Genomic DNA, 15288 nt, shown 5'->3' with positions numbered 1-15288 from the left:
GTTGATTTTCTGCTTAGGTGATATGTCTACTGCTGACAGTGGAGTGTTGAGGTCCCCTACTATTAATGTATTATTATCTATATGTCTCATTATTCTGGTTAAGAGTTGGCTTATGTATCTAGCTGCTCCCCTGTTGGGGGCATAGATAATTATAATTGTCATATGCACTTGTTGGATACATCCTTTAAGAATAATATAGTGTCCTTCTGTATCTCTCACTATGGTCTTTAGTTTAAGATCTTATCTGTGTGATATGAGAATTGCTACCCCAGCTTTCTTTTTAGGTCCATTGGCATGAAAAATGGTTTTCCATCCCATCACTTTCTTTCTTTTTTTTTTTTTCAAGATTTTATTTATTTATTTGACAGAGAGACAGCCAGCCAGCGAGAGAGGGAACACAAGCAGGGGGAGTGGGAGAGGAAGAAGCAGGCTCATTAGCAGAAGAGCCTGATGTGGGGCTCGATCCCATAACGCCGGGATCACGCCCTGAGCCGAAGGCAGACGCTTAACCGCTGTGCCACCCAGGCGCCCCTCCATCCCATCACTTTCAATCTGCATGTATCTTTAGGTTCAGAATGAGTCTCTTGTGGACAGCAAATGGATGGGTCATGTCTTTTTATCCAATCTGCAACTCTGTGGCGTTTATGGGAGCATTTAGGCCATTCACATTAAGAGTGATTATTGAGAGATATGATTTTAATGATGTCATGTTGCCTGTGAAGTCTTTGTTTCTATAGATTGTATATTTCTGTTCTGTATCACTCTTGGGGCCTTTGTACTTTTATAGAACCCGCCCTTAATAGTTCAGGTAGGGCTGGTTTGGTGGTTACAAATTTCTTCTGTTTCTGCTGATCCTGGAAGGTCCTTATCTCTCCATTGATTCTGAATGATAGCCTTGCTGGATAAAGGATCCTTGGCTGCATGTTCTTCTCAGATAGAGCTTTGAAAATACCCTGACAACACTTCCTAGCCTGCCAGGTCTCTGTTGACAGGTCTGATGTTATTCTGTTATTTTTCCCTCTATACGTAAGGATTTTCTTCCCCCTGGCCACTTTCAATACTGTATCCTTGGATCTAATATTTGCAAATTGCACTGTGATGTGACGTGGTATAGATCTGTTCTCGTTGACCTTGGGAGGGGTCCTCTCTGCTTCCTGGACACGAATGCTTGTTTCCTTTGTCAGATTAGGGAAGTTCTCAGCTACAATTTGTTCAAATATCTCTTCTAGACCTCTCTCTTTCCCCACCCCCTTGGGGATGCCGATGATTCTGACATTGGAACGTTCCATTGAGTCAGTAATCTCCCATAATCTACATTCTTGAGATTGGATTGTTTCGAGCCAAGTTTCTGTTTTAACTTTCTCTTCTACCATCCCATCCTCCAATTCACTAATTTGTTCTTCTGCCTCATTTACCCTGGCCGTCAGAGCATCTAGTTTTGACTGCATTTGATTCATAGCATTTTTAATTTCTGCCAGACTCGCTCTCATTTCTGCCCTTAGAGATTCTATATTCTCGTTAATATTTTCCCTAATAGTTTTTTCAAGCCTACACATCATCTTGAGCATTGTTACTCTGAACTCCATTTCTGACAATTTGGTTACATCCATATCCTTCAGTTCTGTGGCAGAGGCCACAGACTCATTATCTTTTTTTGATGGAGGGGGATTTCTCCTTCTCATCGTTCTGATGAGAGATTGTGGGGATGCCCAGAGCCCAAGTTATTGACCAGGACACGGGCAGTGTGCCCTTGTTTTATAGGGACCTTAGGGATGTTGGCTTCCTGATTTTTCAGCCTGCCTTCTGGGCTAGGGGCCTGCCGCGCCAAGATTCAGGAAAACCTGTTTGGGTAGAGTTGCCCTGTCCCCTGCGAGGGGTAATGGGGATGGTCACAATGTGAGCCGGTATTTCTGGGCTTTTGTTCTCTGGTGGCTTTCCCTGGCGGTTTGCTGTGCCTCTTCTGAGAGTCAGAGCAGCAGTGGCCGCTCTCCACTGAGCTCTCTTGTCCACTTTAACTGTTTCTATTGGTGCTGCTAAAAACCCTGCAGCGACCCGGGATGTGCGCCCCACAGCCTGTGTCCCAGCCCTCATTTCCAGGGTCAGCACCTCTCTGTCCTTTGTGCTTCTAACACAGCCAGTCACCCCCGGTTCCCACGCACTCCCGAGCTCCCTGTTTCAGTGTGGTTCGTGTGCACTCTGGAGCGCCCGTTTTCAGTCTGGTTGCACGCACTCCCGAGCTCACGGTTTCAGTCTAGTTCGAGTGTACGCTCCGGAGCTCCGGCTTTCAGTTTGGACACGCGCTCCCGGGCCCCCAGATGTAATCCGGTTCCAGTGAGCACTCCGGAGCTCCGGTTTTCAGTCTGGTCGCGCCGTTTCCGGGCTCAGTCTGCTGTCTCACAGGTGCCGGTCCGCTAGTCAGCCCGCTCCCCAGCACAAGTGGCTACTGCTTCCCGGCGCCCGAGTGCAGAGGCTCCCTCCCTCTTCTGTTTATTTTCCTATATCTGTGCACGGATTCACAGCTCCTCGTTTCATACCTCAATACTCAGTGCTGGAGATGTTCATTTGTAGAAATCCAGGTTTATCTTCCTGTGTCTCAGGCTGATTCCATGGGTTTTCAGGATGGTCTGGTAGATATCCAACTCGACTCGGGACCAGCTGAGAAAGGGTCTCCTACTCCTCCACCATCTTTTCTCCTCCTTGCAGAAAGTGGTTGCTTTTCTGTTCATAGAGTTTCTGCTACTCTTTTCTTCGTTCTCCAGTTGAGTTCATAGGTATTCAGAATGGTTTGGTAGCTCTCTCGCTGAATTCCTGGGACCAGACGAACTTTAGGTCTCCTGCTCCTCCGCCACCTTGGAACACTGAGCTGGAGCTCAACTCCTGTTTTAAACTGGGTTCCTTGCAGAAAGTGGTCACTTTTCTATTCAGAGTTGCTGCTATTCTTTTCTTCATTCTCCAGTTGAGTTTGTAGGTATTCAGAATGGTCTGATAGCTATCTAGCTGAATTCCTGGGACCAGATGAAATTTAAGCGTCCTGCTCCTCCGCCATCTTGGACTCCTCCTCCTGTTCTCATGAATTTTTGACTAATAAGTTATTCTCTAAGAAGGGTTCAGGTATATTAGGATTCATCAAGCTAGAAATCCACAGAACTGTCAATGAATGAGAAGATTTATTCATTCCACAAAACTTTTGAGTTCCTATATATTAATTGATGAGTAAGACTAAGTGTTGTGCATGTCCACACGTACATTTGTTTATGATTTAGGATACAGAAATTTTCAGTGACATGATTTTCTTCTATTATGAACAAATTTTTATTAATAAATATCATAAAAGTATTTTTATTTCTAAAATTTATTTTATAATCTATAAAAAAAAGTAACGTATGTACCTCGTAAACAGATACTATCTACAAAGTCAAATTGTGACTCTTTTAGATTATTTTGACTTTTTTTTCTTGGTAGTCATCATGTCTAAAAATAACACACATGTACTTCTAATTCTTGACTTTTCAATTGGGATGTCTCTTCTTTCATTTCTTAGGTTGGAACCAACGTTTGCTTATTACTTCTTGGTTTACCTTTTGAATATGCCAGAGCACAACTTGAAGAAACTTCCCTAAGAAAAGGGTATAAAAGAGGTACATTTTCTGAGTTTTTCTATTTAAAAATGTTTTAATGCTGTTTCTGTATGGTTACCAACTTGGTAGCCAATGAAAGTACATGTTGAATCATTTTTTATTGATTTCTAGGTAATTGATATTACTTTTTGAATACTGTTTATATGTAAGTGTCTTTTATTCTCTTCACTTTTATACTCTTTGTTTTATTTCAGTCCTTCTGAAATTGCATGACGATGAGTCTGAGTCTGAGTCTCTCTATAATGTATTAGATTCTCCATTGAGCCTTTTCCTTTTTGTTGTCACTCTCTCTTATATTTCTTATTCTGCAATATTTATTTCTTCAAGCCTTATATTTGGTTTTAATTTTTTTTAAAAAAATTTTGTCAATCATGTTGAAAAACATGATCCAGTGCATTCAAGAAAAGAAATCTATGTAGGTCTTTGCATTGTTGAATTTTAGAGGCAAAAACTTTTTTTCAGGGGAAATAGAGTCTTAGCCATGAAAAAGTAGTAGTGGTAGTCTTTGTCCTTCCTCTCCACCTTCCCTCCTTCCTCCTCTTCCTCATCGTCCCACTATTGGGGATTATGTAATGTTGTTGGGTACATGAAATAATACAACCCTCCTGGAGGGCACTTGTTTAGTAAACACCGAAGCTTTAACGGTATGAATATTACATAACCACTAATACATATAAAGTCTACCTCTAAAAATTTATAATTAAGGAATTATAAGAACACCATAAAAATGTTTTCAAGAATAGGATAACTAATAGCCAATATTGAGAAAATATATCACTTAAGTTATACTTAGGTGCAAGTAACCAGTGAAAAGTTCCTGAATTAATAGAGTGACTCATTTCAAATTAATTATATTATAGTGGGTAGATTTGGCATCAGTTAATTCAGTGGCTCATACGCATTAAAGAACTTAGATTTAATTCTCATATTGGCCTATGGCTTCTGTATATAAATAAACTGGCAAGAATTATGCTGTTACAGTAATTGATTAGACTAAACAAGATTTAGACTAATTTCTGAAAAAGTTGTCAAGATTATGTAGGCAATTAGCATGGTGGTCAGGCTTGCCACTGGTTAATTAAAGTTTTGGAATTTCGTACGACCATACAGGAGTGGGTCTCACAAAGGTCTAAAGCCAGGATGCACTGAACAGTGTTTTTGGGTGATTAACTTTGACTTTATTGAATCTGAAGGGGAGTTCATAATAGTTGGTTTGTGCAATAGACAGAAACATATTCAAGTCTCCAGAGCAGCAAAGACAGAGTCAGGCAGGGGTTACTGGGGATGAGTGGCAGAGCACGGGATTACAGCACAGTAAAGCAAGCTTCTACAATCTGGCCACATTCTCGCCATGCGTAAGTGGAATGAATCACTTACACCTCACATACCACTTAACCTCACATACCTGAAATGAACTGTTTTGGGGGTTTAGAAATTGACCCGTGGACAAATTCCTCTTTTGTGTAGTCATCCGCATAAGCCTCCATAATTTTTGTCACAGTGAAAAAGTCCCATCTCCTGTGTCCCTCAGTGTCTATCCCTGATACAGTTATCTTTGCTGATAATCATGCGGGTGGTATACTGTGCAACTCCGGCAATTCTAAGAGAATGGGAAAATACTTAGGACAAACTTTTTTTTTTTTTAAAGATTTTATTTATTTATTCGACAGAGGTAGAGACAGCCAGCGAGAGAGGGAACACAAGCAGGAGGAGTGGGAGAGGAAGAAGCAGGCTCATAGCTGAGGAGCCTGATGTGGGGCTCGATCCCATAACGCCGGGATCACGCCCTGAGCCGAAGGCAGATGCTTAACCGCTGTGCCACCCAGGCGCCCCTAGGACAAACTTTTAAGAATAGAAACTTCTATCTTATTAGGACCTTGTGTTTGTAAAATAAATAGTGTTATTTTCTAAATTAATTGGGACTGGATGAAAAAGAGTAAGATTCAATGTGACTTAAAACTTCAGTTCAGATAAGCAGTAATCTGTGTGTATCAGAGACATGAAAGCTTATGTCTGTATAATTCACTGGGAGTTTCTAAAATTTATATGATTTTGAGAAACTCTTTGGAAAATTTACAGGATAGAAGAAAAACATTATAGAGACAATATCAATATTTAAGGAAAATAACTTGACTTTTGCTTTTTGGTATAGGGATGTAATGATGATAATAAATCAGTGACATGTATCTACTTAACCTCATTCATGGAGTAAATGAAGCTTTTGCCATTGAAAGAAGAAATTCATCAGAGCTTTAAGTGTTCACCTTTTTAAATGCAAATGATAGAAGTAGTGCTGAGATAGCAAACTGAATTGAGGACAATACATCCCTAAGTAAGCTTTTTAATTCAAGATTAATAGATAAAGCACAATCAATATCAAGGACTGATCGTGGGTAACTTCAAATAGTCTGATTTTAGCACATCACAAAGTAAACTTAGAATTTTCATGAGAGGACGCTTTCTATTAGCCATCCATGGAATTTGAAATATTACAATTTTTTAGCAAAGAGACATAAGCTTGATCCACCTGCCAATGTCTAATATCATAACATTATTTTTCCTTCCTTTCTTTCATTTTTCTCCAGTTCCAGTAATTTGAACAGATTCACAAGATACTTAAATTGCAAAGAACATAGGATATACTCATACTCAATTGTCAAGTGCAGGTCAAATAATTGAGGTCCTTTCTCCTTTTAGAAAAATACGGCTGTAAGATGTCAAAATGTCCTGTCTCTTAAAGATAGGTTATAGAGGTTAATGGCTAAGTGCATAACCAAGAGATGTCATGACCTGGATTTGAATCATAGTCAAAACATTTACTAATCATGTGATTCTGGTCAAGTCATTTAAAATCTCTAAGCCTTAGATTTTTTTTGGGGGGGTCTCTATCCACCTGTATTCATTGGGTCATTATGAGGAATAAAGTAATGTATTTTGAAAGTTACATCAAGTTTTCTGAAACTTAGCAGATGGACCTAGTGTGGATCACTATCCAGGAAAAACGTCATAAAAACTATTGGTAAACCATGACCAAAAATTCATTATGTATCAAATATTTTTTCAATAAATGGTAAAAAGGAAGCTCTGTTTCAAATTAGAAAGAGGAAGAAGAAGAATCTCAGAGCAAAGAAATCAAGTCGACATTGGCGATCCTTGCCAGGCACTGAGGGCTTGGTTTCTGTGTGGACTGCGGTGAACAGTGACGCGGCCTTACTTGCAGGCAAGCTGGAAGCTATAAACAAGACCTCTCATAAAGCCAGGGCACGTGAAGTGATAGATGATCTCTAAAAATGAAGGAGACAAGCGACAGACGGAGTTTTTCTTTCCTTTGTGCTATGGATGGGGAAAATAAAAAGATCTGTGAAAACTTGAATCCCCAGTCCTGGACCACACATGAGAAGAGATTAGAATTCCGTAAGACAACACAACTTTAAAATGTTACATAAGAGATATAATGAATATCTAGAAATGAAAAACATAGAGTGATTTTTAATAAAATAAATAGCTTAAAAATAAAATTTAAAAATGAAGAAAATTAAAGAACTGTTAGACATGGGAATACACATGCATAAGAACAGAAAGATAAACATACGAGAAATAGGAGGAAAAGAGAGTTCTAGCACATTGTAATTTCCAGATGGAAGAATGCGCAGAATATGGGGCAGATTACAGCAGTAGGGAGCGGACTAGAAATTTATGGGTTTGAAGAACTAAAATAAAGACCTGAATGCATAATTAAAGAATCACAAACTAAGCAGATAAAACAACTAGATATATGATACTTAAAACCAAAAGGAATGACACTTAGACGTAATAGGGCGATAAATAGAAGGTCAAGAGTCCATGTAAATATGTCCTTGATTTTCAAACAGTAAAAAGAAAAAAAAAGAAAAGAAATTTTCTGTATTTAGCCTAGGAAAACGTCAAACATGAGAGCAAAATAAAAATATTTTTCAGGAATAAGTCACAATATTTCTTAAAATCTGACATTAACAGAATGAAAATGTCTTCAGTAAGTAATAAATATCAGTATCAGTAAGAAGCAAGAGAGTCAGTACAGAAATTCTGCTTCTGGCCAGGATGGAATAATAGGAACCAGACCTATGCTTCCAAGTGAAACTATAAAAAAATTAACAAGATGATGAAAAAGTGGTTTTCAAGATGCTGGGCATCACAAAATGGAGAAAAAGGATTCGTTGGAAGTGGGGTGGGGAGGAACGTGAGCTCTAGGAAGACCCATGCTCACTGCATTAAGAGTTGTCAGCCTGGGACAGAGCGGAGGACAAACCCACATATAGTCCTGTAGGTCTCTGCTTTAGCAGCAGCTGAGAATGTGGAAAAGCAAAGCAGCAGGGGTTCGCAGCATGCAATCTAGTGAGGAAAGAGTTCCAGAGGGAGAATTTCAGAGGTCAGTAGAAGGTTCCCTTGAATAATCAGCTGAGTACTTAGCAAGGCATGCATGTGAGGAAACTAATCAAGGCCAGGAAAAAAAGCGCCTGGAAGAATTAGAAGTAACAGTGACTGATGCTTACACAGAGCTAGGATAGTCCTGCTCCCGTTAGTGATACTGGAAAACTTGGTGATTCATAGAGCATGACACACAGTGTTTCTTTGAGCATATGTACTAAATGTATAAAAATTGGTTTAATTTTCTCTTTGCTAATATCCAGTATCTATCAGCTATGGGTCATTTTTGATTAGGTGATATTTGCCCTCATCAAAGGTTGTATTTTCCTGCTTGCTTTCAACTTTTTTCAGCTTTCTCAACTCAGTCTATGAAGCTAGCATTGCCTTTATATAAAAGGTACTTATAAAATTAGCATAAAAATTATTTTATAGCCCACTTGTGGTATATTATAGATTGATTTATCTGCTCATTAGCCCTTCCTAAACTTAGAGAAACTATTAGGGTATGTTAAATATATTAATGTTTTTTTGCTCTGAATTCTGATAAGCAGAATAAGCTAATCTGTAGTCAAAGAAATTACCTCAAAAACCCTCTAAGGAATTTGCTTTCTTCAGTGTTCCTAATAGCAGTCTTTCAAAATACTTTGGAATTTCTGTTGATTTCTCAAGGGCCTAAGGATTTGGACTGAATGTGCCTATATAGTGAGGGAGGGGTATTCTTGGATGCTTACATATGTTAATACATTTATAGAAAAATAAGCTGTTAGCAGTTTTTACCTGCCTAAAATAGGCACTAGAGTTTGAGGAAACATTCTTATTTTTCCTATTACAGAATTCTTTAATCATGAATTATTCTCAATGTTAAATGACAAAATTAAAAAAAACATACAATATTCCAGAGAAAATACTGTTTTCAACATAGAAAAAAAATCGATTAGCATATGTGTTTGAAGACATAAGTCCTTTCTCCATTCTAACAAATTCAAAGAAATAAAAATTCTATGTGGGTTATACCAATAACTTTTTCATGTATTCATGTACTAAAAGCGACAGCAACAGTGTAAGTGGAGTGCTGGATATACCAGAATAACATTAGTGCTATGAACCAGACTGCCTTAGACTGTACAGAGAAGTAAGTGCTACAATTTCTCCCTCTCTGTTCACTCTCACTAGCCCCGGACTGAAAGTTCTTGCCTTTGATTTTCTCATGAGTTCCCTCATCTCAATAGACTCAGAACACTTACACTGAAAGACTTGGGAAAAGCTGTGGGAGCAGCAGGGAGTAGGGAAGCATTGCAGTCCACTGTGGCGGCTGATGAACAGAGCTGGGAGGAACAGAACGATTCTCCTGCCTGCTCTTTGTCTCAGCAGCCTCAGGACATGTTCCCATGTCTAAAAGGAAGCGTTGCACCAAATCACAGGTTTTCAAACCCCCAAGGATTCTTTGAGATTTCTTGGAGACTCCTCTAACGATGTGCTTTTGATGGGGACAAGGGGAAAGTTAAGGGCAGGTGGGACTTCTATTTTCATAGAGCAGCTTTGCTTTTAGCCTTTTTATATTTGGACTTTCTTACGATTTGAATTAAAAACAGAAAGTTTTGAGAACTACTAATCCTAGTGACTGCCAAGGTCCTTTCTATCTCTTTAATGCTATGAGGCTTTATTCCCTTATCACCTCAGTAAACCGCCATCCTTCTATCATCATAACTATTTGACATTCATTTTAATATTGATGTCACCCAAGTAACCTAGCCATAGATTTCTAAACAAAGTATAAATATTCTGCTAGCCTTGAAAAATTCCTTTATTTCACAATATGCTATGTTTAGACAAATTCAAGAACCTCTGTTTCTTACAAGTATTATGTCAATATAGTTTCTCTATTGAAAATGTGGAATATTACAGATCGACCTTACCATACCTTGATGTAGCATTGGAACAGTTCAGGCTATAGCAGTAGAATTTACTGTCACTTATTCTTTACTCAAGGAAATAAAACACAAATAGAATTTATTTTGGTTTTATCCTGTTTCTCTCCTTCCTGGTCTTTAGTGATGCATCTTCAAGCAAATATCAATGTATTGATAATTCATTTGGAACAATATCTCCTATTTCTGCCACAGTATTGTCTTTGCTGCCAACAGACCTCAGTAAGGTAGTCAAACAACTGGCCACAGATGTCTTTCATTTAAGGTCACTACTGAGAGTCCCATTTTGTCATGAGAAAAAAGATACTCTTCTCCCTAAATTACTAGTGTGAGACTGAGATTAGACTATGTTATTTGGTAAGACTTGCTCAAGTGTTGAGAGGTGAGAAGAACCCGTGTTCCTGGCCATACAGCCTGTCTTATCTATTTCAATAACTGATAAGACACAGACCAAATCTGATTCATTCAGTTTTATAAAACTCCATGAGAGAAATTAATTGGTCCATACCAAATTATAATTTGCACAGTTTTATGCAGATAAATTTGAAAACCCAGGGGAAATACATAACAAATTCTTTTAAAAACTTTTTTCTAAATAAGTTAATACATATAATTTTTCCTAAAATAATTCTCCTCAAAATCTATCCCCATAGAGATAGCAAATTTAAAGAGACCAATGTCAAAGAAAAACTAGGAAAATAAAAATAGTTAAGGAAAATCCCACCAGGGATTTTCACAGGCAAAAGACACCAGGGAGATGCACAGGGGAGCTAAACAAATTCTTTTAAAAACAAATAACCCTAAATTGCATAAATTATTGTAGAGCATATGAAAAAGAAGTTTTTAAAAATGTGTTTGGTATGAATACAACATAGATAACAAAACCTGACAAAAATGACACCAAAAACAGAAATTAAAAACCAAACTTACTTATGAATAGTCTTGAAAGAAAATTTTGCAGTATATTAAAATAATACAATATTATGGCTGAGTTAATTATTTCCAGAAAGGCAAGGGTGGTTTAATGTTAGGAAGTCAATTAATAAAATCCTTCATGTAGTTAGAATCAAGGAAACTAATCATATAAACCTCTTACTGGGGAAGAAATGGCATTTGGGGAAAAAACAAAACTATTCATGTTAAAATCCTAAATATAGGTAGAATTATTGAATATTGCTTTAACATGATAAAAAAAATGCAGGCCAGATAAGTCTGTCTGGGATATGAAAACGTATCAATGGGAAAAGTAATATAAACACTAAGAGAACTTAGCAAAATAGCAGATTATAAAATCAACACTCAAAAAATCTATACCATGTGATATTACTCATATGTATAATCTAAAAAATAAAAAGTAGAATCAGTCCTATAAATACAAAGAACAAATTGATGGTTGCCACATGGAAGGAGGGTGAGGGGATGGGCAATATGGGTGGAGGGGAGAGGGAGATAAAGACTTGAAGTTATGGAATGAGTAAGTCACGGGGATTAAAGGTACAGCATAGGGAATACAGCCACTGGTATTGTAATAGTATTGTACGCTGACAGATGGTGGCTACACTTGTGGTGAACGTAGCATAAGGTATAGAGATGTTGAATCGCTACGCTGTACACTGAAACTAGTGTGTCGATTGTACTCAAATACAAATTAAATGTAGAGCCTTCATACAAGCAAATAAACATCAGTTAAGATACTTAATGAAAAAGAATATGCATTGCTAACAGTAAAGAAACAAACAGCATTCTAGCATACACATGTTAAAACATACTATAAAACATCCATCATTACAGTTTTGACATTGGCATATTAATAGGCACACAGAAAAATGAAACAGAATAACAAATCTAGAAAGGCACCTAATTGCACATGAAATTTTTCCATACGATCATGTTCCATTTCAAAGTGTTAGGATAAATATTTATTTTTTTATTAACCAGGTGCTTTAAAAATATTATAGTTGATTTATGATGTTATATTAGAAATGAATTTAACAAATGTGAAATATCTGGATAGTTATGTATAAGGAAAAACAAAATGAGTCTATTTTTTATACTTTGTGAGGTTAAGCATTTGAGATTGTGAATAAAGGATCTGGGAGGAGGTAAGGAAACCAGCAGAACTTTTGACACTATCACAGGGTTTTAGAAACAAAAAGAATTTGGAGCCGGGGTAAAGTGCGGTGTAAGAGTTAGTGCGTGAAGCACCCATGGAGGCACAGGGCTGACTCTGGGAAACTAGCAGGGTTGAGAAAACCCAGAATTCGGTCTGGAACTGAAGGAGCTTCAGTGAGACTTTTGGAGGGCTGTCCCCTATAAGCTGGGGAGAACTAGAGTTAGACTGAGTCTCCCAAATATCGCAGTCCACATTTGAATTAGTCAATCCTACCTACCCAACAAGGAATAAAACATTCTCTGTAGGTAAAGATCATCCTACAAAGTTTAAAAATGTATTATACAAATATCCTATATTCAGGATAGTATTAAGCTAAACTAAAGAAAATCTAAGACTATAATCACAGAGTAGAAAACTCAATATGGTAAAGATATGGATCCAACTCCTTTTGATCTATAGATTGAATTGAATTGCACTCAAAAATCCAGAAGTTTATGGGGCGCCTGGGTGGCATAGCGGTTAAGCGTCTGCTTTCGGCTCAGGGCGTGATCCCGGCATTCTGGGTTCGAGCCCCACATCAGGCTCCTCTGCTATGAGCCTGCTTCTTCCTCTCCCACTCCCCTGCTTGTGTTCCCTCTCTCACTGGCTGTCTCTATCTCTGTTAAATAAATAAATAAAATCTTTAAAAAAAAAAAAAATCCAGAAGTTTATATTTGTTGGAAATGAACAATTTTACTCCAACATTTATTTTTTCAAAATTGGGAAAAGAAGCAAAAAAAAAAAAAACAAAAACAGAGGAATACTGCCCTGGAGATTTATCCTACCACATACTAATACTTATTGAATGAAATAAATATAACTATTGCAAGGACAGAAAAATACAATAATGAAAGAACAATCTGAAAACACGTCCATACATGATAGCAATTCCTCTTACATTTAGAGTTTTAACATGAATAATTTTTTAAATGACAAATGACACTGCTGTTCATTTGTGAAAGAATCGTTTTTTCAATAAATAGTACTGGCTCTGGCAGTTATTTGTATAAAAAAGGTAAACCTTAATGCAAATGAAAGTAATTCTGAATGTTACTGTAAAGACACAAGAGTTCTTAAGGATTAATATATCAGAGAATATTTTCATATCCCCAAGATATGCAAATATTTTTTGGCAAAATAAATGCATTAGTAAATGCTTAGTCTTTTTTTTATAATATTTTTATTATGTTATTCACCATACAGTACATCCCTGGTTTTTGACGTAAAGTTCGATGATTCATTAGTTGCGTATAACACCCAGTGCACCATGCAATACGTGCCCTCCTTACTACCCATCACCAGCCTATCCCATTTCCCCACCCCCTCCCCTCTGAAGCCCTCAGTTTGTTTCTCAGAGTCCATAGTCTCTCATGCTTCATTCCCCCTTCTGTTTACCCCCCCTTTCTTTATCCCTTTCTTCTCCTACCGATCTTCCTAGTTCTTTTTTTTTTTTTTAATTTGAAAATGATGGTATTTATTAGACTCACTCCTAGGTTTTGTATTCTTTTTTTTTTCCTTTTTTTTTTTTCTTAATGATTTTTTATTATATTATGTTAGTCACCATACAGTACATCCCCGGTTTCCGATGTAAAGCTCGATGATTCATTAGTTGCATATAACACCCAGTGCACCATGCAATACGTGCTCTCCTTACTACCCATCACCGGTCTATCCCATTCCCCAACTCCCCTCCCCTCTGAGGCCCTCAGTTTGTTTCTCATAGTCCATAGTCTCTCATGTTTCTTTCCCCCTTCTGGTTACCCCCCCTTTCTTTATCCCTTTCTTCCCCTACCGATCATCCTAGTTCTTATGTTCCATAGATGAGAGAAACCATATGATAATTGTCCCTCTCTGCTTGACTTATTTCACTTAGCATTATCTCCTCCAGTCCCCTCCATGTTGCAGCAAATGTTGAGAAATCGTTCTTTTTGACAGCTGAGTAATATTCCATTGTATATATGGACCACAACTTCTTAATCCAGTCATCTGTTGAAGGGTATCTCGGCTCCTTCCATGATTTAGCTATTGTGGACAATGCTGCTACGAACATTGGGGTGCATATGGCCCTTCTCTTTACTACGTCTGTCTCTTTGGGGTAAACACCCAGTAGTGCAATGGCTGGATCATAGGGTAGCTCAATTTTTAACTTTTTAAGGGACCTCCACACTGTTTTCCAGATTGGCTCTACCAACTTGCATTCCCACCATCAATGGAGGAGGGATCCCCTTTCTCCACATCCTCTCCAACAATTGTTGTTTCTTGGATTGTCAATTTTTGCCATTCTAACTGGCATAAGGTGGTATCTTAGGTTTTGATTTGAATTTCCCTGATGGCTAATGATTTTGAACATTTTTTCATGTGTCTGTTAGCCATTTGTATGTCTCCATTGGAAAAGTGTCTGTTCATATCTTCTGCCCATTTTATGATTTGTTTATTTGTTTCTTGTGTATTGAGTTTGAGAAGTTCTTTGTAGATCTTGGATACCAGTCTTTTATCTGTAGTATCATTTGCAAATATATTCTCACATTCTGTGGGCTGCCTCTTAGTTTTTTTGATTGTTTCCTTGGCTGTGCAGAAGCTTTTTATCTTGTTGAAGTCCCACAAGTTCATTTTATCTTTTGTTTCTCTTGCTTTTGGAGATATGTCATGAAAAAGGTTGCTGTGGCCGATGTCGTAGAGGTTGCTGCCTATGTTCTCCTCTAGAATTTTGATGGATTCCTGTCTCACATCGAGGTCTTTCATCCATTTGGAGTTTATCTTTGTGTATGGTGTGAGAGAGTGGTCAAGTTTCATTCTTTTGCATGTAGCTTTCCAATTTTCCCAGCACCATTTATTGAAGAGACTGTCTTTTTTCCACCGGATGTTTTTTCCTGCTTTGTCAAAGATTAGTTGCCCAAAGAGCCGAGGGTCCATTTCTGGGTTCTCTATTCTGTTCCATTGGTCTATGTGTCTGTTTTTGTGCCAGTACCATGCTGTCTTTGTGATCACAGCTTTGTAGTACAGCTCGAAATCCGGCATTGTGATGCCCCCAGCTTTGTTTTTTCTTTTCAACAGTTCCTTGGCTGTCGGGGCCTTTTCTGGTTCCACACAAATTTAAGGGCTGTTTGTTCCAGTTCTTTGAGAAATGTCATTGGTATTTTGATCGAGATGGCATTGAAAGTGT

General features: G+C 37.9%; 1 protein-coding gene across 4 annotated transcripts in view; it reads left to right on the top strand.

Moving 5' to 3' along the window:
* The window catches only part of LOC123789340 (uncharacterized), a 522668-nt gene that overhangs the window by 404656 nt on the left and 102724 nt on the right, over positions 1–15288 (top strand). For all 4 annotated transcript variants that reach the window (XM_087861123.1, XM_087861122.1, XM_087861121.1 and 1 more), the window contains one exon: positions 3542–3638. In XM_087861123.1, coding sequence (XP_087717249.1) covers positions 3542–3638 — 97 coding nt within the window. The remainder of the gene's footprint in view (positions 1–3541; positions 3639–15288) is intronic.

The sequence above is a fragment of the Ursus americanus genome, chromosome 3 (assembly GCF_024610735.1).
Source record: "Ursus americanus isolate L20-20 chromosome 3, mUrsAme1.1.p, whole genome shotgun sequence".
Classification (NCBI taxonomy): Eukaryota; Metazoa; Chordata; class Mammalia; order Carnivora; family Ursidae; genus Ursus; species Ursus americanus.
Note: the sequence above shows the minus strand (reverse complement) of the source record. Positions and strands in the feature narration are given on the sequence as shown.